At 38.6% G+C, this 27,683-nt stretch overlaps 1 protein-coding gene across 2 annotated transcripts in view; it reads right to left on the reverse strand.

The window, feature by feature from the left end:
- The window catches only part of NTN4 (netrin 4), a 123,651-nt gene that overhangs the window by 39,398 nt on the left and 56,570 nt on the right, over positions 1 to 27,683 (reverse strand). For both annotated transcript variants that reach the window (XM_023230363.2, XM_023230290.2), the window contains exons 4-5: positions 18,933 to 19,059; positions 16,168 to 16,356 (exon numbers count right to left, since the gene is read on the reverse strand). In XM_023230363.2, the coding sequence (XP_023086131.2) occupies positions 16,168 to 16,356; positions 18,933 to 19,059 (316 nt within the window). The remainder of the gene's footprint in view (positions 1 to 16,167; positions 16,357 to 18,932; positions 19,060 to 27,683) is intronic.

The following is a 27,683-nucleotide window of genomic DNA, read 5'->3' on the forward strand; positions in this document are numbered from 1 at the left end:
TCCCTCCTTTCCTTCCTTCCTTCCTTCCTTCCTTCCTTCCTTCCTTCCTTCCTTCCTTCCTTCCTTCCTTCCTTCTTTCCTTTCTTATTTTTCCACCTGTTCAGCCTCCTGTATTTCCAGTCTATTCAGCCACCTAGCCAGGAACTGGAGTTATCCCTAGCTCCTTTTTCCTTTGGAGAAACAAACCCTATTGGCTGTGTCTATCTTTGATCTCACCTTTGAACTGATGCGATTCATCCTGCCATAATCTGTCATGCTCTCCTTTTGCTTCATAATACTTATTATAGCTTTTAATTACATATTTACTAGGGGAAATTTATTTAGAGTCTATTTCAACGGGGAGAGAGACTATTTTGTTGCATAGACAGTGACTAGAATAGGCCTGCCACATGAGAGGCACTGAATAAATCTAGGTTGAGTTTTTTAAATTGAATGATTTGTGTCATTTAAAAAATCTTTCTTAATAATTGATGATCTTTTGGCCTCCAATAATCTTGTTCTGATTTCTCACTTCATTGCTGTCACTATAGCACATTGTGAAGGGCCAGAGGATGGGAACCACATCTTTTTATTGCTGCATCCCGCAAACCTAGGATAATGCCTGACCCATTTTAGCAACTCACTCATCTTTGTTGCATCAATAAATGAATGTGCCTCTTAATAAGCAACAACCATGAAATGATTTTATGTTTTGCTGAACCTCCTAGAAGGTCCATACTACTTTTTATAGGTTTCTATTAATAGTATCTTAACACCACAGGATTGCAATACTGGATACTGAATACTAGAAACAGAAAACCACCCCTACAAATTTATGGTAAACTCAACTGGTCAAAACAAAGCAGATCATTCTGCACCTTCCCAGAGCAAGACTATATCCTATATTTAATGCTTCAGTCCGTCCAGCTTTATTATTTATGTTTTGTAAGAAAAGTTCTTTCCAGGCACGGTGGCTCACACCTGTAATCTCAGTACTTTGGGAGGTTGAGGCCAGAGGATCACTTGAGCCCAGGAGTTCAAGACCACCCTGGGCAACACAGCAAGAGCCCGTCTCTACAAAAAATTAAAAAATAAAATTAGCTGAGTGTGGTGGCATGGGCGTGTAGTCCCAACTACTCGAGAGGCTGAGATGGGAGGATTATTTAAACCCGAGAGGTCAAGGCTGCAGTGAGCTGTGATCATGCCATTGCACTCCATTCAGCCTGGGCGACAGAGCAAAAACCCTGTCTCCAAAAAAAAAAAAAAAAAGTTATTTCTTCTAACTTGATAGGGGACATTCTCCACCCATAAGTACTTTTCACTGGCAGCAAAAATTTCTTTCATATGAATCAATATGAAAATCCTTTCACCCAATTACATCTAATTGGAACTCTTTGTTCTAGGAAAGTAAATTATTTGTTGCCGCACCTCTACTTCCCCCTTACACCTTTTGAGTATTTGTAGAAAGTTGCTGTACTATCCTTGAGAAATTTCCTGGTTAATCTGACAATATTTATCATCTTTCACACTTATTCATTAGTATCTCTTTTCTTGATGGTTTTGTTGGCCTATCTGGAATATTCTCCAGTCATTTCCATCTTTCCTGTGCTAAGATTCTTTAGGATGAATTCAGTTCTTTAGATTCAAATGCTAGACGGCTATTTATCAGTAAGCAGAGCCTTACAAAACTAAAGACGTTTACTTTAAAAAAAAAAAAAAAAAAAAAAAACTAGGTTCTTTAAAAATTATTTTTGCCTTTAAAATACATATCTTATTATTTCTTCCTTTGGGTTTTGATTCTATTTTCATTAACTGGGTCACAGTGTGTAATAGAATTCTTTGGATCTTTGTAGGTCATTGGATCTTTGTAGTCAGACCAGCCTGGGTTCAAATCCCAGCCTTGGCACTGACCAGCTATGTGAACATGGGCAAATTATGTACAACCATCCCTCCACATCTGTGGATTCAGCATCCATAGAATCAACCCACTGTGGATCAAAAATATTTAAGAAGAAACCCAATAAAAACAGCAATACAACAATACAACTAAACACTATAGTATAACAACTATGTACATAGCATTTACATTGTATTGGGTATTATAAGTAACCTAGAGATGATTTATAGCATATAGGAGGGTGTGCATACGTTATATGAAAATACTAAGCCATTTTGTATAAGGGACTTGAGCCTCCATGAATTTTGGTATCCTCGGGGATCCTGGAACCAATCCCTCGAGGATACTGCAGGTGGAGGAATAGGGACAACTGTAATCAATTTAAGTCTCAGTGTCTTCATTTGTAAAATAGAAAATATGCTACCTAGCACATAAAGATTGTTAAATTACCTAGCATGCTCTCTGATCTGTGACAGCCATTCACCAAATGCTCCTTCTCTTCTTTATGCTCCTTCTAATTTTGTCCAGACTTTCTGAAGATTTACATATTTTCTAATTGTTTGCTTGATTATTACATATCCTCATCAAAAGAGAATGGTATACTATTTATTTATTCAGTGAATTACTGAATTCCACTTTCTGCTTGGAAGACATTTTAGGGAATTTCATGACCTTGTCCACTTCTCTTCCCAAACATGACTGATTTTTATGATTCATAAATTTGTAAAGATTTGGCTGGGTATAGTGGCTCCAGCCTGTGATCCCAGCACTTTAGGAGGCCAAGGTGGGAGGATCACTTGAGCTCAGGAGTTCAAGACCAGCCTGGGCAACATAGTAAGACCATGTCTATACTAAAAAAAAAAATTAAAAAATGAGCTGGGCATAATGGCACATGCCTGTAGTCCCAGCTACTCAGAAGGCTGAGGCGGGAGAATTGCTTGAACCCAGGAGTTTGAGGCTGCAATGAACCATGTTCATGCCACTGCACTCCAGCCTGGGCAATAGAGTGAGACTCTACCTCAAAAAAAATAAAATTTTAAAAAATCGTAGCTTCTCCTTTTTTGGTGAATTTTAATATGTGTTATTTAATCTTTTTAAAGGATTGCCTTAGTATGATTATTATGTTATGACATATCTATTTTCTCTATTTCTCTTACTTCTTAACCCTCTGCTTTTACTTCCTGGATTTAAAAAAAAAAAAAGAGCTGAGATTAAAGTTTCCCAACTATTACTGCCAAGTTACTGTTCTATTTAAAGTGTGGTTTCCACAAACAGTTACTTCATATTCATTCTATGCTGGAATCATTCACAGTTGTTTCAATATAAAACAAGGATGTCTATGTTGTTTATATGGTATAAAATGAACTCGTGGGACTTTGCCAAACCTACAATTTGAAAGAAAAAGCCCACAAGTTACTATTCGAAGAGATCTCAGTGACCTTTGGGAAGGAATGGACTGGTTTACAGGCATGAGAATAAACAAATGAAAGGTGCTTATGTGGTCTTACATGTGTAATTGTAGTAAGGTATTCTGGATTTAATTACTGTAAAAATTGTACTTGAAAGATAGACTGAAATGAAAGCATCACTACACAAGAGGTAAAATGAAATAACTGTTCAACAGAGATCATTGCAAACAGAAATGCAGAGACTCTTCCTGAGAGCATCAGGAGAAGGAACTATTTGAGTAGAGTGTGAAGAATGGCAATAGAAACTGAGGCAAGAGAGTCACCCACCCAAAGCACCTGCATTTCCATCAGTTAAGGAGTTTTCACCTAATTTAGAAAGAAGGAAAAAAAAAAAAAAAAGATCTGGATGATATAACCCTTTTTTTTTTTACAAAGATAGCTGGTTCATTTGGGTAGGTAGCCACGTAACCAGATGCTATCTTGGTAAATGCTTGGTTTGGGTTTTAGGGCAGAGAGACCAAGTTTATTTTTATTCATTCTGTGCTAAAAGGCAATTGACTACATTTATTTTGGCCCATCAGGGAGGAAGGAAGGGCATGTCAATCTTTCAAGAGGTTGTTTACTTTGACAGAGAATGAATTCTGCTTTCTTTTCCATTTTCTGATTTTTCTTTTAATATGAACAAAGACTATGTAATAGTTAAAAATATGTGTCTTGGCATAAAAGTCAATAAATTTATTGTAAAGGAATTAACTGTTTGTTTCCTAAAAATAATTCTGTTCTACAGGCATTTCTTTAAACACCTGTTTCAAACAGTGTGTTCTTCTAAAGTGAGGAATTTTTTTTTTTTTTTTACTTAGGGTCTCATTCTGTTGCCCAGGCTGTGTAGTGCAGCAGCATGATCATGGCTCACTGCAGCCCCAAACTCCTGGGCACAAGTGATCCTCTTGCCTCAGCCTCCTGAGTTGCTGGGACTACAAGTGCATACCATCATGCTCAGCTAATTAATTTTTTTTTAAAGAGAGCTTATGCTAGAGACAAGACTGCTATAAGCAGTTTCAAATGCTGGCCAGGAGACCAAAAGGCTGAATCAGAATCACCAACGATGCTTTTTAAAGGAATGCAGATTTCTGTCCGGATGCCCTGTTGGAGATTCTGATTCAGTGTATTCTGGGCAGGACTCTAAGATTGCATATTTTCAGTAAGTGCTCCCTAGTGATTGTGACGCACAGCCAGGTTTGGGAACCAATGACTAGGGAGAGCAGCTTGAGGTGAGAGAAGTGGGGCTGTGAAAGTGGAGGCAAGGCCTTGTCCAAACCATTCTACTTCTGACTCAGTCTGAGTCTGACTTCCTGATGAAAAACAACCTGAGAGTTTGAAACTGGCCACAGTGAGAATGTCTCAACCACAGAAATTGCCTAATGGTGTGAATCAGGTCAGGGTTCCCTCCTACCACGAGCCCTGCTGCAAAAGCCAGGATACACCACTGTCTAGGAAGGTTTTCTTTCCCTCCTTCCCTCCCTCCCTCCCTCCCTCCCTCCCTCCCTCCCTCCGTCTCTTTCTCTTTCACCCAGGTTGGAGTGCAGCAGTGCAATCTTGGTTTACTGCAACCTCTGCCTCTGCCTCCCAGGTTCAAATAATTCTCTTGCCTCAGCCTACCAAATAGCTGGGACTACAGACACCCCCCGCCAAGCCCGGCTAATTTTTGTGTTTTTAGTACAGATGGTGTTTTATCGTGTTGGCCAGGCTGGTTTTGAACTCCTGACCTCAGGTGACCCGCCCACCTCAGCCTCCCAAGGTGCTGGGATTACAGTCGTGAGCCATCATGCCTGCTCTCACATTTTTAAAATATGCCTGCCATAGAAAAGTCTACCTGTGTTAGAGGTTACCAAAGTCACATAGGTGATTTTAGAGGATTCAAGTGAGTTATTCTAAAAGAGACTGTCCTCTTTTAGAACAGAGAGATGAGATTCCTCAAAGTACCTCAGTACACAGTGAGAATTACATTCCCCTTTTTCTTTCTGTGCCTCAGCAACAAGTCAGTTTGAGGCTCCGTTTCTGTTCTCAGCCCTAGGTTCAGCTGGAGAGATTCATGTTTTCCCTTGTGTTTACAGACCTTAAATGCACTGTCCTTTAAAAAATTTTTTTTTCCTAAGCTGTAGAAATAAATTCAGTTTCAATGATCTCCACTGGTCTTAAAAAAACAAACAACATCCCTGGAATCCTCAGAAGTGATTTCTTGGCATGGAAATGTGTAGTTGATTGTGCTGGGTCCAACAGTAGACTCTGATTAAGGTTGAAAAAAAGAGGAAGTGAGAACAGGGATGATTTAATTGCTCACAAGAAATAAATCTATTGGCTAGAAGATTTGGTTCAGGGCCTTGTTTCTTCAGGCTTGATGAATTTATAACCATTAAGTAAAAATGTGCACTTAAGAACCATAGCATCTAGCATGGTGCTTCTCAGGAGAGTGGGAGGAAAAAGTCTCCTAGAACATTCATGGAACCAGTAAGTCCCTGGCTTACCTGGCAGGAAGCTAGCTACCTAACTGCAAACAAAACCCCAAGATTAATGCTATCAATATTTGTTCAATGAATCAACACGCTAAGTATTTTATTACATGTAAGGTAGATGCTGTGAGGAAAAACATCATCAATTTGTTTCATTTTCTAGATCAACTCATTAAAAATGACTGATATTAGAAAGCTGGAAAACTGGCTGGCCACGGTGGCTCACGCATGAAATCCCAGCACTTTGGGAGGCCGAGGCGGGTGGATCACTTGAGGTCAGGAGTTCAAGACCAGCCTGGCCAACATAGGAAAACCCCGTCTCTAAATACAAAAATTAGCTGGGCATGGTGATGAGTGCCTGTAATCCCAGTTACTCATGAGATGGAGGCAGGAGAATCATTTGAACCTGGGAGGCGGAGGTTGTAGTGAGCTGAGATTGCGCCATTGTACTCCAGCCTGGGTGACAGGGAGAGACTCTGTCTCAAAAGAAAAAAAAAAAAAAGAAAGCAGGACAAACTGTGTTTCAGCAATTTTGCAGGAAAAAACAGAAATAGCCATCTAAGAAGTAGGGAGGGATCTTTTCAAGGAAGTCTTCCCTAAATTGTCCTCACTCACCCGCACACTCTCCCTAAGGCACTTGCTGTATCTTTTTCATTGTACTTTCCTCTTGTAAAATGGATGGTAATAATGTTACCTACATCGAAGTGATTTTGTGAAAGTTAAAAAAGTGAAGACAGGCCAGGCGCGGTGGCTCAAGCCTGTAATCCCAGCACTTTGGGAGGCCGAGACGGGCGGATCACGAGGTCAGAAGATCGAGACCATCCTGGTTAACCCGGTGAAACCCCGTCTCTACTAAAAATACAAAAAAAACTAGCCGGGCGAGGTGGCGGGCGCCTGTAGTCCCAGCTACTCGGGAGGCTGAGGCAGGAGAATGGCGTAAACCCGGGAGGCGGAGCTTGCAGTGAGCTGAGATCCCGCCACTGCGCTCCAGCCCGGGCTACAGAGCAAGACTCCGTCTCAAAAAAAAAAAGTGAAGACATACACAGCCCTTCGAATAGTGACCAGAAAATAGTATGCACTCAATATACATCAGCTATTACTATGATATTGTCATCATCACCACCGAGTACTGAAATGATTGTTGTTATACATTTCTCTCCATCTAGAATGTAACATCTCCTAGGGAAGATCTTTTCATTTTCACAGACTCAGTGTTTACCACAGTGCTTGGCACAGGGGAAGCACTCAATAAATGTTTTCTGAACTAAACTGAGCTACAACTTATGTGCTTCTAGTAAATTTATCTCAGCTGTTGCTTCAGGTTTTCAATGGTTCTTTTGTTTTTTTTTTTTTTGTTTTGTTTTGTTTTTTGTTTTTTCTTTCTTTCTTTTTTTTTTTTTTTGAGAAAGTCTTGCTCTGGAGGCTCCCGGGCTGGAGTGCAATGGCGCAGTCTCGGCTCACTGCAACCTCCGCCTTCCAGGTTCAAGCGATTCTCCTGTCTCAGTCTCCCGAGCAGCTGGAATTACAGGTGCCTGCCACCATGCCTGGCTAATTTTGTATTTTTAGTAGACACAGGGTTTCACCATGTTGGCCAGGCTGGTCTCGAACTCCTGACCTCAGGTGATCCACCTGCTTTGGCCTCCCAAAGTGCTGGGATTACAGGTGTGAGCCACCACACCTGACCCAGTTCTAATTTTAAGAAGATGAAAACTAGGAAAGAAGAGAGAGAAGGAGAAAAGGGCTGTCTTATGTTCATTGCTGGCAGTCCAATAGACTAGATTGCCCAAGCCTAGTTAACACTATGTTTATGATTATTTCACTGATAGAAATGTAAGGTTCATTATTTCCTTGATATGCATTTGTAGCCTCTAACACTTGGAAATAGGGAACAAATATATAAAAAAAAAATCTTCTAGCATGTGTCTTCCCAAGTAAAGTCTTCATACAGATATGGTCGGTATAAAATAACAACACTTTCCAGTGTGTGCAGAACACGGGTCCAAAAGATGCTTTGAAAGAAAAGCATTCTCTGGTTAAATTGAAGAGAACTCAAAACTCCAAAACAGGTTTATAATAAACATTAGCATATTAGGCTCTGAGACATCCTGCAGTGAAGAAACTTTTGCTTAATTTATTTCCTAAATTTGAGGGCCATAGCAAAATTTCCCCTCACATAATTTCTATTAATGTTTCATGGAATTAGAGCTCTGCAGATCAAACTCTGGAAAATGCTGTACCACAGAAACATATTTATTCAGATTTCTATTTTTTCTCAGTAAACCTCTATATAATTTATTCTAAAATATTCTAAGTCTATATGCACACAAATAGAGATGTAAACCTTCATTAATTTGGATGTTTGGTTAACTAGGCTGTTCTGGCTAATTCTGAAAAGTTTAACTGTAGATTAAGTGCATAGAACCTTTGTTGAAAAGTGTTCAATAGCACTCTCAACCTCAAAACAAAAATTTTTTTTTAAGAGATGGGAAATTTCTCTGCTGCCCCGGCTGGAGTGCAGTGGTGTGATCCTAACTCACTGCAGCCTCGAATTTTTGAGGCTCAAGCGATTCTCCCTCCTCAGTCTCCTGAGTAGCTGGGATGTCAGCTGTGCGTCATCGTGCCTGGCTACTCTGAACCTTTAATACGATTCCAAGCTCTGAGGTGGGATCAGAGGTTCTGCATTGCTAATCAGCAACCAGATGATGCCAATGCAGCTGGTCTGCAGACCACACACTGAGTAGCAGGTTGCTTTTCTGCCTTGGTAAGCACAGTAAAATCAATATAATACAATTGTTATTTTGAATAACATTGTACATGTTGTTGATGGCACCACATACTGAAATAGTTTAAATTTTTAAAATGTCACCTTGGTTTCTTGATACTACCTTCCTCATAAAAGTAAAGTGGGAAATAATGGGAGGAAAACATCTAGCTATAAGAATATCGCTATCAGACCTCACATGAAATCTGGTAATTATAGGCACTTCATAAATGTTAAGTATGTTAACTTATTTGTCATAAGCTTTATTATCAGTGATAACTGAAGCAGTGACAAAGAGGTGACATAGGGATACATCTACTAAGGAGGGAATTAATTATATGAAAATATTACTAAAGAGTAATGAAAATGCTCTCAAACATGTTGCCAATCAAACAACAAATTACGGAGAGTATGTAGGTAGAGAGAAGTCAATGTGCTAATAAATGTTGGGATCTACTGCAGGCTCAGAAACAGAGAAGAGAAGAACCAGAGTAATATTCTGGAAGCAGGTGCCAGTAAGGAAACCTAAACTAGGGAAGCAGACACAGGCATCTCTGCCTCAAATGTATCCTGGAATAGTCATAAAGTGAGTGGAGATAGGCTTTCCTAGGGAGGCCTACCCAGGGATCAGGCAGCTGTCTGGAGAGGGAGGGAAAGAAAGAAAGAAGATCTTCCCTAAGAACCCATCAACCTCCTATACATTATACTAAAAGAACTAAATTGGTATTGGTTATTTGCTTTTTTAATTATTATTTATTTATTTATTTATTTGAGACAGAGTCTCTCTCTGTCGCCCAGGCTGGAGTGCAGTGGCGCGATCTCGGCTCACTGCAAGCTTCGCCTCCCAGGTTCACGCCATTGTCCTGCCTCAGCCTCCCGAGTAGCTGGGACTATAGGCGTCCGCCACCTCGCCCGGCTACTTTTTTGTATTTTTAGTAGAGACAGGGTTTCACCGTGTTAGCCAGGATGGTCTTGATCTCCCGACCTCATTATCTGACCGCCTTGGCCTCCCAAAGTGCTGGGATTACAGGCATGAGCCACTGCGCCCGGCCGGTATTGGTTATTTTCATAATTTTCCTACTTGGTGCATTAAGTACCATCCAAGTATTTGTTAACTAGGAATGATTACTAATATGACTTAGTTGTAGTTTTTAGCTTCAAGTTTTTCAGTAGACAGATGTAGGTGAATCCATAACAACATAAGGGGATCAGAAACTTGTTACAATTATGTTAGAATTACAGACAAATATGTTACAATTACCTTATTATGTTTCAGGGCTTTTTTTTTTTTTTTTTTTTTAAGAGTATCTTAATGTGGTCTTGATGGAGTTTTCCTTGAAATGACTTTGGAGTCTTTGGTCTTCTGGTACTTGGATATTATCTATAAATATACTTGGCTATATCTATAAATATCAACCAGGCAATTATAGTAGATGACGCACATGGACTGATTAGTTCAACTCAAGAATTACTCTTGCTCCCTGACTGAGATGTCTAAGATGCAGGCACTTTCAGCCAGCCACTTACCTGCTCTACTTCCCTCATCCTCACACTGCTTTAGCCACCTCCTCGCTCTTTCCTGGAAAATGCTGTACCACAGAAACATTCTGACCTTTTTTCAGTCGTCAGAATATGCTCTATTCTTTCTCCCTTCTGTTCCTTTTTGGCAAATCCTGTTGATTTTTCTCTCTGCTGGGAATATCTCTACTCATGCTTTGTTAATTTCCATCAAACTTCAGGTCTCAGGTTCTCAAAACTCAGAACACACCACTCTTGCTAACTGCAACTGATGTGCTCCCCTCCACACTCTGTAACACAATACTTATCATACGTCTGTGTATGAGCGTGTGTGTGTATACCGCTAGTTGCCTATATACACATATGTGTATATATATATTATAGATAACTCACTAGACTTTGTTAACTGTGTCAAAAGACTGTGTCTCTTTTGCTTATAGTTATAATTCCCAGGAACTAGCACACCTAGCACATAGTAGCACTGAATAAGAATGTATCGTGTGAAAGAATAAGCTTTAAAAAACATTCTAACTGATCAAGTCCATTGATGAATGCTCAGACATTTTTGTGGATTGAAACAATAATAAAAAGTTATGTGTGTTGTTAATTTTAGCAGCATTCTCACAATTTGCTTATGTTTTTCACAGACCGGGTAGTTTGGGAACCAACACCTATAAAACTTGTTTTGTGCAAGTCTCTAGATGAGCTGTATAAGTAATAGTCACTACTAATAAGAGGTCACTTTTTTCCTAACTCTTCTTTCATGCTCTTTTTATAAAACTCTGAAGCTATGAATGTTCTAGGATTTCAAAAGCTAGGGATGGTGACCTTTTTACATTTAGTAAGAATATGAGCCATAGTTTGAACATAGAACAGTAACAAAAAACAAAACTAAAAATAAACAAAAAGGTATTTATTTTGGCTCCAACTTTGCCAGTAAACCTTTTCTTTTTTCTCTTTTTAATTGGTCAGACTTAGGCATTATGAGAGGGCTTTATCTGTTTTAATTCTTTGTACATTTACATATCTTATGACTTTACAAAGCCAAACAATTTAAAAATCAGTAAAGTAAAATGCAATGAATAATATGCAATGCTTTGAAATTAATCTGAGCTATACATCATTAAAATACATTGCAAATATATCACAGTATAACAATGGAATTATCGTGATGGCTCCCAGTACCCTAGAAAATAAATACCAACATTTTTAGATTGGCAGTTAAGGCCCTCTAAAATCTAGCCCCAATCAAACCTTCAACATTTTCTTGCACTATTCCCCCTGGTATTCTACTCTTTATTCTAATGGAAGTGACTAGCTGTTTGCTACACCAGCACATAGAAGAGGCTCAAATGTTAGCAAAATGTTAGAAACTGGCTTTGTTAAGCAATGTAAAATTTGGCAGGGGTGGGGGGTATGCTTTATTTAGATTAGTGTTTCTCAAACTTCACTGTGCATCAGAATCACCTGGAGGACTTGTGAAAACTTGGATTGCTGGGTTCCATCTGCAGAATTTCTGATTCAGTTGATCTGTCTCAGGGCCCGAGAATTTGCAAGTCTAACACATTTCCCAGGTGATACTGATGGTGCCGGTTGAAGAACCACACTTTGAGAATCACTAGTTTGCTCGCTCACTTCAACTAAAGCTGAGTGCCGAAAGTGCAAGTTCAATATGAATTGAGCTGCCTTTGTGTAACACAAGAGCGATCTTTTGAAAACTAAGTCAGATCATGCCACTTGTCTGCTGAAAACCCTTGCACTGGTGGCTTACAGTGGCCCATTGTACATATTACTCTCTAGTCTCATCTCCTGACACCCCCCAACTCTCATTCTGATGCAGCCACACTGACCTTTATTTGCAGCCACACTGCTATGTTATTTCCTTTGTCACATCAGGCACCTTCCTGCCTTAAGATGTTCACTTTAGGTATTCCCTTTCCTTAGAATGTTCTTTCCCCAGTTAACTCTTTGGCAAACTTCTTCACTGTCTTCAAATCTTTGCTGAAATCTCACCTTCCCAGTGCTGGGGCCTACCCTCATCATCCTGTCCCGTACTGTAGTCTGCCACTCCTCTTCCCACCCCAAGCCCTTGGCTCCCTGGATCCCTTCTCTCTTGTTTTATTTTTTTCTTCTTTGATGACAGTAGCCCTTATGAACTTCTCACATACTGTATATTTCACTTATTATATTTCTTGTCTGTCTCCTCTATCAGAATATAAGCTCCTTGAGGGCAGGGATCTTTGTCTTGTTCTCTGATGCATCTTAAGCACCTGGCACATAGTAGGTGCTCAATAAACAGTAACTGGATGAATGAATACATGAACACATTAGGTATACTATACAGTGTACTGTTTCAAGGAAATGCTATATAACAGTATCTTTTTGAAACTGTTACCTGTTGCCCTACAAGACAGTTAACTTATCCAAGTTAATGACAAATTATTTTTCTTTCCTCTTTTATCTGTGTTGCAGGAAGTCAGGGATCCTGAACGGAGGGACCAGCTGAAGCCACGGCAGAAGAACATAAATTGTGAAGATTTCATGGACATTTATTAGTTCCCCAAATTAATACTTTTATAATTTCTTACGCCAGTCTTTACTGAAATCTCTGAGCATAAATTGTGAAGATTTCATGGACACTTGTCACTTCCCCAATCAATACCCTTGTGATTTCCTATGCCTGTCTTTAATCTCTTAATCCTGTCATCTTCGTAAGCTGAGGAGGATGTATGTTGCCTCAGGACCCTGTGATGATTGTGTTAACTGCACAAATTGTTGTAGAGCATGTGTGTTTGAACAATGTGAAATCTGGGCACCTTGAAAAAAGAACAGGATAACAGCAATCTTCAGGGAACAAGGGAGATAAGACTTTGGACTCTGACTGCTGGTGAGCCGGATGAACAGAGCCATATTTCTCTTATTTCAAAGGCAAATAGGAGAAATATCGCTGAATTCTTTTTCTCAGCAAGGAACAACCCTGAGAAAGAGAATGCGCCGAGGGTAGGTCTATAAACAGCCCCCTGGGGGCGGGCGTCTTTTACAGTCGAAGCCGAAGGGATGAAATAAGCCCCGGTCTCCTGTAGTGCTCCCAGGCTTATTAGGATGAGGAAATTCCCGCCTAATAAATTTTGGTCAGACAGGTTGTCTGCTCTCAAACCCTGTCTCCTGATAAGATGTTATCAATGACAATGTGTGCCCGAAACTTCATTAACAATTTTAATTTTGTCCCATCCTATGGTCCTGTGATCTCGCCCTGCCTCCATTTGCTTTGTGATATTTTATTACTTTGTGAAGTATGTGATCTCTGTGACCCACACCGTATTCGTGCAGTCCCTCCCCTTTTGAAAATCACTAATAAAAACCTACTGGTTTTATGGCCCAGGGAGCATCACGGAACCTGCCGACATGTGATGTCTCCCCCAGACACCAAGCTTTAAAATTTCTCTCTCTCGTACTCTTTCCCTTTATTTCTCAGACCAGCTGAGATGCTTAGGGAAATAGAAAAGAACCCACGTGAATATCAGAGGTGGGGTTCCCCCGATAATCTGCTTAGTAGTTCATACATTCTCATTTTTAGACATTTCTACTAGTGGTCTGAGGCTATGGGATACACACATATATCTATTCATTTAAACATATTCTGTACAAAATGGTGTCAGGACTAAATATGTTCTAGGTTGAAGCAATATTATAAGCAGACCATTCTGTTAGCACATGGAGATTAGGATCCTATATTTTAGGCCCCAAGGAGCTGCAGATTTTAAGGAGGTAATTATCTTTAACAGAAGGTATTTTTGATCAATAAAGAGTAGACACTCTATAGTATTATTTTCCACCTTCTGGCTTATAGGACATGACAGTTATTATAATACTACTTTTCATTTTTATTTATTTATTGCTATTTTATTTATTTATTTTTTGTTGTTGAGATGGAGTCTCACTCTGTCACCCAGGCTGGAGAGCAGTGGTGCAATCTCAGCTCACTGCAAGCTCCACCTCCCAGGTTCATGCCATTCTCCTGACTTAGCCTCCCGAGTAGCTGGGACTACTAGAAGGCGCCTGCCACGACGCCTGGCTAATTTTTTGTACTTTTAGTAGAGATGGGGTTTCACCATGTTAGCCAGGGTGGTCTCGATATCCTGACCTCGTGATGTGCCCGTCTTGGCCTCCCAAAGTGCTAGGATTACAGGTGTAAGCCACTGCGTCCAGCCTCTTTATTGTTATTTTAAAATATAATATTAAAAATAGAGACAGGATCTTCTTCTGTTGCCCAGGCTGGTCTCAAACTCCTCGGCTCAAGTGATCCTCCCACCTCAGCCTCCCAGAGTGCTGGGATTACAGATGTGAGCCACCCCACCTGGCCTAGTTTTCATTTCTTGAGGGCTTACTCTATGACAGGCAATGTGCTAACCCTTTTATCTTATATAAACACTTCGTCTTATATAGTTCTTGTTACACTACAGGCAGGAATTTTACATATGAAGAAACTGAAGTCCAAAGAGTTTCAACAGCTGGCATAAAGTCACACAGCTGGCAATTGGCAGTGAAGGCATTGAATCTACATCTGTTTGAAACCTATTAAATATTACAAAGTCTGAGTACAAACAAGGAGCAGGAGTAAAACAGGATGCTGGAAGAAATATTATGTCACAAATCCACATTTGGTGCTTGGTGTGGAAAGTGAGCAGTACTATATTTTATCTGCCACTATTTAAGAGAAAAAACTTTTAATAAGCAAGCCCATTCAAATTGCATGTTGATATCTTCTCCCTGATGTTAAAACATATTTTTAAAGAGCAATGTAGTTTTTCCTTTAAAAAACTCACAAATAACCCCAAGGTTTTAAATGCTTATTTCCCATTGTAGTGCTTTCTTCCTGTCACTGTTTTTGAGCTAGAACATGGAGTCCTTGCTAGGGAAAGGAAGGGCATGATCATCAATCTCCATTAATAGCCTTGAGTGGCTTCTGTTATCTGATGATTTCTGAGCTGATAGAGGGTAAATACTGATGTGGTTAGATGAGCTATTCATCCACATTTGACATTTACATAAGCCCTGCATTCACCCTTTATATTCACATATTTCAGATAGTGTCCTATGAATTGGGTAGATCTTTTCAAATTCTATTCTTTCTCCAAATAAACCTCTTTTCCTTTCCTTTCCTTTCCTTTTCTCTCTTTCTCTGTTTTTGTTTTTTTAATTTTTAATTTTTTAGAAAGGTTTGGCTCTATTGCTCAGGCTGGAGTGCAGTGGCACCATCTCACCTCACTGCAACCTCCGCCTCCTGTATTCAAGTCATCCTCCCACCGCAGCCTCCCAAATAGCTGAAACTACAGGCGCACAGCACCATGCCTGGCTAATTTTTGTAGTTTTTCTGGGATGGGGTTTCACCATGTTGCCCAGGCTGGTCTCGAACTTATAAGCTCAAGCGATCCGCCTGCCTTGGCCTCCAAAAGTGCTGGGATTACAGGCATAAGGCACCGTGCCTGGCCTCCAGATAAACCTCCTCTCAGAGTTATGTCAACAAAAAAGCAGAACCCATGCTATAAGAGTTTAGTATTTTGGGGAGAGCATAAAATTATTATGATTTCCTAAATTAGTTATGATACAGAGGATACATTAGAGCAGTGTCAATCAAAATGGATTTATAAGGAAACCAAAACTAGTCTTTTTTTATGTTTAAGTTCACTGTTAAGGTAAAATAATAACCCAAGTGCAGTAACCACCCTTTATTTCATCAGCTTGAGTCTATTTATTGTCTACCTTCTCCTCACAAGTAAAGTCTTAAGATCTTAAATAGCTCTCCCTCTTCATCACTCTTTTTTCTCTTTTATTACTCATCTTGTTTTCCAAAATGTGGTACTACAGGAAATAATTTTACTTTATGGAGAGTGAGAAAGGAAATTATTTTTATGAATATTGTACTGTTTTCACCCAACAGGTTGAAAATTCTTGCCTCTTATTAATGAAGAAATTAACTGATATCTGTGAGTCTATTATCTGAGAACTTCAATGACCTCCTTCTCTTGGGTTAGCAGAATGAAGGATAAAGAGATTCATCAGCCTATTTTCTGGAAATCACAGGTTACTTACGTTTGCAAGCATCTGGAGCTGAGAAGGGTCTCCGCAGGTCACGATAGAAGCCTGGCTTGCACCTCTGGCAATGCTGTCCTTCTGTGTTGTGCTGACAGTCATTACAGACGCCACCGCTACGATTCCCTGATGCCTCCCACACATTAACGTCAAAGTGACAGGTATCGGCATGCCCATTACACTTGCAGGCTGGAAATAAGAAGCGTGGAGGAAAACACTAATAAGTAAAAATAAAGTGATGGCTTATCTCATATTCAGGTAGTTAAAAATAGGATGAGTTGGCCAGGCGTGGTGGCTCACGCCTGTAATCCCAGCACTTGTGGGAGGCCAAGGCGGGTGGATCACCTGAGGCCAGGAGTTTGAGACCAGCCTGGCTAACATGGTGAAACTCCATCTCTACTAAATACAAAAAAATTATCCAGGTGTGGTGGCACACGCCTGTAGTCCCAGCTACTTGGGAGGCTGAGGCAGGAGAATTGCTTGAACCTGAGAGGTGGAGGTTGCAGTGAGCCGAGATCACGCCATTATATTCCAGCCTGGGTGAGAGAGGGAGACTCTGTCTCAAAATAAATAAATAAAAATAGGATAAACTGATTGTTAATGTTTAGTTTTAGTTTTTGAGTAGTTAACAATATAAAAATCAAAGGAATATAGAAAGGTATCCATTGAGAAATCTAGCCTCTGCATCCCCATTTACTCTGTTTTCCCTGACTTCAATAGGTTACTACTTTTTTTTAAAGAGTTTCTTGTGTAGCCTTCCAGTTTTTCATTATAGGCTGTTAACTAAAAAAAAAAGTTTCAGGAGATGCATGAAAATCAACAAAGTGTAGATTTGTCTAGTTGGGCAGAGATATGATGATGAACTTACCAACGGGGGTTGACATTCATTGTGGAAAGATTACAGGAGTGACCATCAGTTTTTACCCTCTCTTTTGGTAACACTTCATGATTCCCATTCCTATTACTTCTCAAGGGTCATCCTGTGGGTCTCCTGTCCTTGCTGAGAAAAGCTGAGATTGTCAGGCTTTAAGTGGAAATGAGCATTCATATTGCAGATGCAGGCATGAATTCATGCTTACTAATGAGCCTGGAAGGGTCATTAGTCATGAGCTTCTGGTGGACAGAGCTTAGGAACTTGGCAAGTAGTTTGATTTCATGAAGTACTATTCAGCTGTTGAGCTGGTGAGTAGAAGGTGGACTCCTATTGAAGCCTCAATTTTCTTACAGAAGAGGCCTGCAGTATTTATTATATACCAATTCCTCAAAGGCATTTCTAAGATTAAAGTCAATAGCATCAAGTGACATGTCTCTGTGTTCTATATGTATTTAGATAGGCAGCTGATTTATGTGGAAAGAGTCAGAAAGGCACTCTAGGAATTCAGGATAAATTCTTTAGATTCTCTTCATTGGTGATTTAGAATAAGAATCCCGATTTTTGGAGGTCAAATGTATTTGAAAATGTTTGTGCTATTGTTTTTCATTGTTTCCTTGATGTGTTATGAAATTCTGACCAGATTCATATCTTTTTCAAGTATATTACAAGATAATTTAAGATTTATTCTTACAGGAAATCCTTTACATTTCCTAGAAACAAAAACAAATCAGTTATGACTCCGAATTATGTATGGGAAGAGACTTCTCACAATGTTACCCACGGAACCTGCTTTTAAATCCTTGTAAAAGAGAGGTTTGTGAGTGTTAACATTGTGATGGGCATGCACATTTCTCTGAACATTTTAAATTGCAAAGAAAAAATGGCTTATGTTCCCATATTTTTACCTTCCTATTTAATCTCCAGCCTCAAACCTCAAGCTAGTTAGTCTTTGTAGGGAAATCTCATTCTTAACTTACTGGCTTATTTTCAAATCTAATCTTTCATTTCAAGCATCATAAAGTGAAAAAAAAGGCAATGTGGTATTATGTGAAAAAGTACCTAATTTGGAGTCTTGAGACTTGGGATCAAGTGCCCACTATCATTTACTAACTTTGGCAAATCACTTAATCTTACGGAGCCTCAGTTAGCTGATCTCTATAATGGGATTAACACCACCTGCTTTACTGGGTAGTTTTGAGAACTGAATTCAAAATAGCTATTTTCATGTTTATAATTCACCATCTCAGCAATGACAGTACAATATAATCAGATGTTCTTGTGTCTACTCATGTATTTATTTATTTAGAGACAGAGTCTCCCTCTGTCACCCAGGCTGGAGTTCAGTGGTGTGATCTCGGCTCACTGCAACCTCCACCTCCCGGTTTCAAGTGATTCTTGTGCCTCAGCCTCCCACGTAGCTGGGATTACAGGTGCATGCCACCATGCCTGGCTAATTTTTTCTTTTTCTTTCTTTTTTTTTTTTTTTTTTTTCTATTTTTAGTAGAGACAGGCTTTCACCATGTTGGCCAGACTGGTCTTGAACTCCTGATCAAGTGATCCACCCGCCTCGGCCTCCCAAAGTGCTGAAATTACAGGTGTGAGCCATCCTCCTATTTTTATTATGTCAAATTATTAAAGGGTTCTTAGCTCCCACAAAGTATCCAAGAAAATAGGGAACATATTCTTGGCGAAACAGTCACATTAGCAAAGTAACAAACAGCAACTGTTTTCAGTGGCTGAAGCCTCAGTGGACAGTGATATGGCTATGTTTGTGTAGGGTCTAGTGTTTGTCACCCACCACTTTGTGTTGTGTTTCTAGAGACAACAAGGACTCCACAGATAAACTGACTTTACAAAGAAAGCTTTTGAATATCGTGGGCTTGTTACTTACTTCTGCACTCATTGGGAGCCCCCGTTTTGCCATCAGCTGCCTCCCATGGCCGGTCGTTGTATAACGGAGCACAGTGCTGGCAGTGGCTGCCTGCTGTGTTGTGCTTACACATACACTTCCCATGGACCTAAAAGCAGCATCAAGTGAGAGCTATGAGCACAAATGTCACCAAAGAAGAACATGTTCCCACAATCACATGTCATGGAATGGCTTTAGTCATAAGATGTTCATTCACTTTTCTGAAGAAGTTAACAATCAAGAGGAGAGATGCTTTCTTTAGTTTGTCTTATAATCTTTTGAAAAATTCAAAAGATTAAGTAATATAGTTTCTTGGCCGAAGGGTATATGACCCTAGAGAGCAATTCTAATGTACTTACTGGCTGAGCAAGCACTTGAATTCTAAAGTACCGTCTAAGTTTTTAATATCTTTACTTTTAAAAAATTCTTTATGCAAAAGTAACATACCTTCATTTTAGAAAGTTTAGAAATCCATAATCTCATTGCAAAAATGACATTAATATTCACATTTGGAGCATATATTTCCAGTACTCAAAAAAAATTATATTTATAACATTTTTCACATAATATATTGTGAATATCTTTTCATTTTGTTAAATATTCTCATAGAATACACACTCTACTGCTGCCCCTGTATGATGTATAACTAATTTATCTGACCATCTATTTTATTGTAATTTAGGTTTTTAAACATACATATATATTATATTCAATGCTATAATGAACATCATTGTAGCTAAGTATTTGTGTGCATCTTTAATTATTTTCTTTGAATGTATTTTCTAGAAGTAATATTGAAAGGTCAAAATATGTATATTGTTAGGGCTTTGAATACATTTTGTTAGGGCTTTGAATACATTTTGTCCTAATATACTGGGCATTTTTCTTCCCCATAGTTCACAGTAGTATAGGGTTTATTAAAATAGTATTTCTCCCAGAGAGAAATACTTCAGTGGAATTCTTAGAAACATGGGAATTTTAATATTTTTGTGTGTTATTTCACCGATAACTTCTAAAAATTAATATTTGGAATCATCTGAACGATCTCCTAATAACTAAGACTTGCAATGAATTTCAATACCAAGATGCATTCCAGTACCAAGATTATTTATTTACATGATGTCATGACTATACAAAGGAAAGGTTTGCAAAGTAGCTCAGAACGGAGTCCATAAGTGTGGATCTGTGAGGTTTTATATTTTTTCCTTGAGAAATGTGTTAAAGGTAACATAAAGGTAACAAATTATGTCAACTAGTCAACAGATATTTAATGGGTAACTACAAGGGAGAGTCACTATGCTAGGCCATGTTTGGTACACAAAGCATTAGAAAACTCTTCTGTCTTTAAGAAAGATGAAATGTATAATATCTGGATAAAAAAGAGTTACATATAGAAAAAAATAACACATAAACAAGACAATAAATACTTAAGCAGCAAAATAATGCTGGCATTCAAAAGATGCAGAAATCACCATAGGTTGACAGCTGTGGAGGGCATAAGAGAAAGGTGGAGATTGGAGCTGGCCCTTGGCACATAGGTGGCATTTTTAACAGACAGAAGGGAAGAAACTTTTCAGGAAAAGGAAACAAAATGAACCAAGGTATAAGGAGAATCTGTTAGCAAAGTTTATTTCAATGCATCTAAAATATTTCAATTGTGACAAAAAATGAATTACTAAAAATTACATGTACTCAGCATGGTCAAACGAATATGAGTCCCCAAGGTAAAGTTCAACAAACCTGAAAACAGCCACACCAATACACTGATGTACTACTGCTTGACCTAAGATAACACTCAAGTAACTTGTGTCATCTCATCCAGGCCCTTCTTTCTTTTAATACTTCCCTACCACTGGTGGAGGCAGTCTGCAAATGGCCTGTACAATTATCCAAGTGTGCTATATGACTGCTATGGGCCTTATGCTCACATAATGTCCAAGTTCAGGAATTATACACAGGGCTTATTGGACTGAAGGCTGCGTGTGAGTGAACATGACGCCTAAGAATTAGCTGGAAAATTTCATAAGCAATGTGTTGGCGGCCATCTTGCTAAATTTCATTTCAGTGTATTGTCATGTAAGGTTCTCATGCTTCATGAAAATTATAAAATTTCTTTTAATTCACAGGGCTTAGTGAGTATATAGATTTTTTTAAAAGGGTAAATTGGCTCTTTGAAAAAAGATGATGTTGCAAAAATTTTTGTTAATTTTCTTTATAGAAATGCAACTAATACTATAGATTCATTCACTGGTTTTGGTCTTGGAATGCCCAAGTATAAATTGAGTTATAATAGTCTACCTTCTTGGGCTTCTCTTCATGGCTGTGATATGAAATGTTTATATATTGAAATTCCATGGAGTTATAAGGGTTCACTACAAATCTCCATTCACCCATCCAGGCAAGCTCTAAAGACAAATCTGCACTTAAATTTTGAGAGCTGCAGGAATTCAACTTCTGCTGCTCTAAAAAAGTGAGATTTTCTTTCATCCTAGCTCCTGGGTATCTAATTTTTTCCTATCCATTTTTTATAATAAAGTATATGAAGTAGAGGTGCCTCAGTCATATTACTTTTATTGAACCTTTTTAAAATCAGTGTTCTGTCTCATCATGAAAAAAATATAAACTCTTGCCAATCAAATAACTTCTCTGTGGCAAATTTCTGTAGAGACTCTCAGGAAAAGTTGATGATTCTTTGTTTTACTTGTAGTACTAAATGCTGGGTTCAAAGAAAAGGGAGTCTTTGAAAAAAATGACTGTGTTGGAAAAATCTTCCAAGGCTGAAGAACTTAGTAAGATGAAGGCATCCTTATGTAGCAGGCAGAAGTAGCACAATGGAGACTAGTAGGAAAAACAGTTTTGTAATTGTCTAAATCCTACACATCAAAAAAAAAAAAAAAAAAACCCACACACAAAAGCAAAACATACATAAATACCACATAAATAATCTGATAGAATTAGAGTCAGAGTTTCTGCTGTTAAGGGAGTTCTATCTGAGGGGCATTAGGGAAAATGTTAAGGGGTGTAAAGTAAATATGATAGAAAACAAGGTCAATTAGTGCTGTCTATATAAAACTTCTAAGTGTAGTCCCTGAGTCTGTGTCCTGACATGTACATGAGATTTTCCTTAGGGAACAAAGGCAAGAATATAAAAACCCTAAAGGAATAGTCAGGGACAGTCAATAAATAAACCAGAGGTATGTGTTCAAGAGGTAGGTTCAATCCAGATCACAGAACACACTAAACATTAGCTTAAAGAGACTGAAATTTATCCCGTAAGCAATGCAGATCCATTGAAGATTTTTGAGTAAGGAAATGATGTGAAAGGTATATTAAATACACTTTCTTTTCTTCTCTTTTAAAAAAAAATTCTTTCTACCTCTCTCCTATCTTGCCTGTTATGTTCTTTCTTCCCTTTCTCCTTTTAAGGTTTCTTCTCCAGCTTTACCCCCAGCTCATGCCTTAAAATAACCAGTGGTACCCACATGTATTTTCTGAAAATATTCAGAAGTTGAAAAGGTTGTTAATTTCTTTTTCCTGATTTTCCAGTTATATCAGCATGTTAATCTTATGTACTGTTTTTTTGCATCCTCTCCATTTTTTAATTTTACTTATTTATCTTTAATTATTTTTAGAGACAGGGTCTTGCTTTGTTGCCCAGGTTGAAGTGTAATAGTGTGATCATAGGTCACTGTCACCTTGAATTCCTTGGCTGAAGTGATCCTCCCATCTGAGTCTCCTGAATAGCTTGGACAACAGGCATATGTCACCATGCCCGACTAATTTTTGTATTTTTTGTAAAGATGAGGTTTCACTACATTGCCCAGGCAGGTCTCCAACTCCTGGGCTCAAGTGATCCTCCCACCTCAGCCTCCTAAAGGGTTGGGATTACAGGCATGAGCCCCTATGCCTGGCTCTCTTTTCCATTTTTTAGCAACCGTTGATTGAATACTGTATGAAGATAGATGCTGCAACGTACTGTGAGTCCTCTTCAAAGGAGCTCAACCACCGTCATAGGTTCAATTTGTCAGGTTTGGTCTCGGAAGGCCGAAGGTTTATACGTAATATCACCCAACACATGGGTTCATCCTGCCACAAATCCCAGGCCTCAGGAGTCCGCAGACATTTAGAGTTACCCCATCAAACATTCACATGTATCACAAGATAATGTTGGACAGGTCAATTCCCTCTGCAGTGAGGATTTCAGAGCGTTACCTTGATCCCACATGCCAAGGATTGGGATGAACCTCCCAGGGTCTGAAAGATGCTAGCCAGCAAATTTTTCTGCATGCAGAAAAATTCAAGGAGCTGTCATTTTGAGAATTACCAAAAATAGCTGTAAATCATTACCTAGACAATTTGAAACAAGAAATCCTTCCTCAGCGATACAACTGTTGCTGTTCAAGCTTGAAAGATCATCCACTATTTGATGCTCGTGAAAAATGTGCAAGTAAAACTAGGTCTTCATTAAAAAACAAACAAACAAAAAAAACCCCAGAAAAAGGAAACTTTAGTAATAGGTTAAACATAGTTCTTGTGTGGTATACAAACATGAACCAGATAAGGAGCAGGATGTTTAAGGTTTAGTTGAAGAAAAGCGGTATCTAGTTATCTAATTAAAAAATGAGTAATTTACCTTAACAGCAAAGCTACAACTCCTAATGACCCAGGAGGTGAATAGAATTTTGGATATTCTATGATTTCCATAAACTTCCCTGTTATGCTAAGAATACGCTTCTCTGCCAATGTCAAAAGTTTTCACACTCATATTTAATTAAGTTTATTTGCTACTAATATTGATACACTTGCCAGTCATTTTTAGCACATTGATCTTACAGGAAGGGACTCATACACACATTGAACCAGTAAGTCAAGGAATTACTGGAACAGCATGCTCATTAGGAGCTATTCACTTTGGTGATAATATCATATATTAAAGCCAAATAGGCATGGAAGAGAAAATATTATTTCCTCATATTTGAGGCAAGAGACATAAGAATTTAGGTGGGGGGGGGGGGGGGGGAAATTGGGAAATTTTATCTTTTAGATCCATAACTGGAAGATACACGGGACTTGCCTAGAAAAGCTGCTTTTTCCTTGAGCTTCCTTTTGCAGCAGAAGGCTTTCAGTAGTCAGCAATCATGTGGTTGAGTTTGAAACTGACCAGCCAGGAGGTTGTAGGAAGCTGGTCATTGACAGCATCAAGCATATGGGATGGATGCTTGCCAAGATTGTTGTAGAATATTTAAACACTGAATGGAAGATTGGCTTAAACAACTTTTAGGTTGCTTCTAGTCTTAAGGTTCTATGATTTCAAGGCCTGTTTCTCTGTATTGTAAACACTATTTGGTGGCAGAAACTACCCAAAATCCTTTTTGAGCCCCCAGATTAGACTTAAATGACATATAGCTGGGTCCTGTTGCCACTTCACCAATGCAGAACATTCCTGGAATCATCTGAAAATCAAACGAGGATGAGCTAGGAGAGTATTTCCTTTTTCCTGCAGGAACTACCCAATGTGACACAAATGGAAAAGTAAATAAACATTAATAGTCTCTGAAGACAGACTTTCATTCATCTATATTGACTATACTTAAATGAAAATAAATATGATCCTTTTTTATTTCTCTCATTCAGCTTTCTTCTCTCTCTACTGCATGTTTCCTATTGCTTGTAACTACAGTACTCTTGGACGAAATGTTATTCTAGTTCCTCCTCTCAAATAAAGATGTACTTTATCATCCAGTGATGTTTACCACAGACACTGACCGTAATGGAATTACAAAAGCAGAAAATCCACCTGGCTAATGCTTTGAAGGACTTACATTAACTAAATTATTCTAGGAATGTCTGATAAAATTTGCTTCCCAGTTGCTTTCCAAGAAAGAGAGTAACAACTATTGTTTGAGTCTCTTGTTGATCATGTCCTACTAAAAATATAATGAAAGTTAATGAAAAAAAGATTTGTTTTATAGCGAAGTACACAGAAATCTTTGAATTTCATCAGTTGAGTAATTTCCTTGTGATACTGTGCCATTATTATTTATATACATGATTTTATTTCAATTCATTACCATGCAACTTTTAATTCCAATTGAAAATGAATATTCTCTTAGACCATCATGGGAACTTTAAAAAATGTTTGTGAAAAGAGGATACAAACAGTGCTTATTCTATGGACCAGAGAAAAATGCCTCCTTAATGGCAGCTGCAGCAATTCATGGACCTCTATAGCTATGACACATAATTTAGAAAGTGAAACAATGCTATACAGCAATTGAAGACCAAATGTGAAGGCAAAAACTGATTAATTTCTAAAGAGATAGTATGCCCCTTTTAGAGAAAAGGATTAAACTTCTAAAATAATGTACTTGTTATTCATGAGAAGAAATACATTCTAATAATGGGCTAGCCTGTTAGAACCTGCTGCTCTGATTCAGGACAAAAACATGCACAACAAATGCTACAACACAACCTTTGAATAGAAAGCATTGTGATAAAAACATGTTTTTTCATTAACGAATAAAATATGCCCTTTCCCATTAAAGGTTTGCATGTTTTAATTTAACAGAAGAAGTAGAAGTTCTATGGTGAATATCAAGCATAATAATTGAGTTTGGTGAAAAGGAGGCCTGAAACCTACTGTCAGAATGGGGCAAAATAGGTTGAAGGCTGAGTGTTTCAAACCCTTGCCCAATAATATAAATCATAAAAATGCAAGCAGAAATGAAAAGCTTTACTGCTTATTCTCTGGTCTATACTTGAACACTAGAGGAAACCCGCTCATAAAAAAGCATGGGCAATAAAATACAGATAGGCATAGGGTAAAAATAATTATGATTAAAGAATAAAAATTAGCCAGTACTTAAGGCTTCATTTCCCCCAGCTAAGCTGTAACCTGAAATTCTTTCTGTAGAAATTCATTCCTTTAGCTCTAGAATGATGTTTTAGGTTCAAGACTTCCTTACAAAAATGCACTTACCCTCAGGAGGGGCAAATCCTTATATTATTAGCAAAAACATTTCGGCAGGGATTATAATCATGTTTTCAATCCTAGAACTGGGACTTTCTGGAGGAGGGAAAGGGAATGTCTGAAGGGGAGAGAGGAGCCAAAAACAAACTGTGCCTACTTCACTAATTTGCCAAGACCTTGCTCTGATGGACAGACCTGAAAAAACCATGAATGGAGCCAATGCAAATTCCCTAAGGAAACGGCATTTAGTGTACGGCATGGGAATCTTACATTATCCGCCTCTCTCTACTACATTGTAAGACCTTGCAGAAGAAACAGTGGCTTAAATGTCTTTGAATCCCCAGTAACTGACACACAATGGGTTTCCAATAAATGTGCATTTTTTTTCATTCAGGGAATATATATATATAATGAAGCCTTGAGAACTTAAGTTATTGAGCTTTGTCTCATTTTTAAAACTGCCAAGAAGGGAGGGTGATAATTATGCATTTGAAGTGGGAATGAGATAATTTCATTTGTCACATTTAGCTTTGTCCAGATTGTTTCCTATAAGGAGTATACAGGCCTGTAACTGGGCAAGGCATGTTGATAAATATGTCCTCATGTGTAGTGGTCATGTCTGGGAGATCTACTGTAAAGTTCAAGGAATGTGGGTCAGTTATGGACCTGATGATAAATAATAACAACAACAGTAATAGTAACTAACACTGAGTAGCTCTTACCATATACCCAGGCACTGTTCCAGGCACTGTGTAAATATTAACTCAATTCCTTAGCACGAAAACCCCATACAGTAGGTGTAATTATTATTGCTCAGTTTCACAAAGGAGAAAGCAAAGGCCCAAAGAGTTTAAGTAATTGGCCCAAGGTCACAAAGCCAGTAAGTGGTAAAGCTACCTGAACTCTAGCAGTCTCACTCTAGCATCCTCATCTTAACCCCTAAACTATGCTATTGTAAGACCCTCGGCAGAAGGATTTTGAGTGGTCCACTTTGGCCAGGTCTCTTCAGGATGATGCTTAAATACAATTGGTGTGTCCTCCCAAAACGTGTCCTGTAAGTGAGAGCTCTCCAGGACGGAGTCTAGTTTGGACTCAGGATGAGCCACTTCATGGGTGTTCTGTGCTTGAATGGATTATTGGTTTATTCCTCTGGAAGAAGTCGAGCAGCTCTGAAGATAGGTGAATACAGGGAGACTGGCCCCAATTTCCCACACCTGGCATAAAGTTCAGGGCACGTAGGGGTAAAGAATAGATTTTGATCTTCATTGGTTCTATACAAAACCTTTCTATCTGCACACTGGAGATTCTGATGCCTTCTAGGGGAATTTCCAGGCCACTGCAAGCCTCAACAAGCCCCTATTAGGACCTCCTTTGGATAAATTTACAAACAGAGATGACAGCAGGAATGTAAATAAACTCTAATTAAAGATTTGCTCTTTGTGGATAGCACCTCCTTTATGTTATTTACCATCCCTATTAGATACGATCTGGTAAGAATGGTAATAGGTAGTGTGATGACTTTTCGTCAGTTTAAATTTAGTTATGAAGAATAAGTACACTGTGCATAACCAAATGATTTAGGTAAATTTTTAAATTGAGGTTGCTGGCTTATTTCCATTTTTTCATGTCCAAATTTTGTATGCCCCAAAGCTTTGAATTATTTATCTAAGTCCAAGTTCATCTGTGCCATGGCACATGCTACTTACCATAAGAAATCAGGAGTAGAAGAGTATTCAGAACTGCAAGCGTGTATGTGCATGCAC

This window comes from Piliocolobus tephrosceles, chromosome 10 (assembly GCF_002776525.5).
Source record: "Piliocolobus tephrosceles isolate RC106 chromosome 10, ASM277652v3, whole genome shotgun sequence".
Lineage (NCBI taxonomy): Eukaryota > Metazoa > Chordata > Mammalia > Primates > Cercopithecidae > Piliocolobus > Piliocolobus tephrosceles.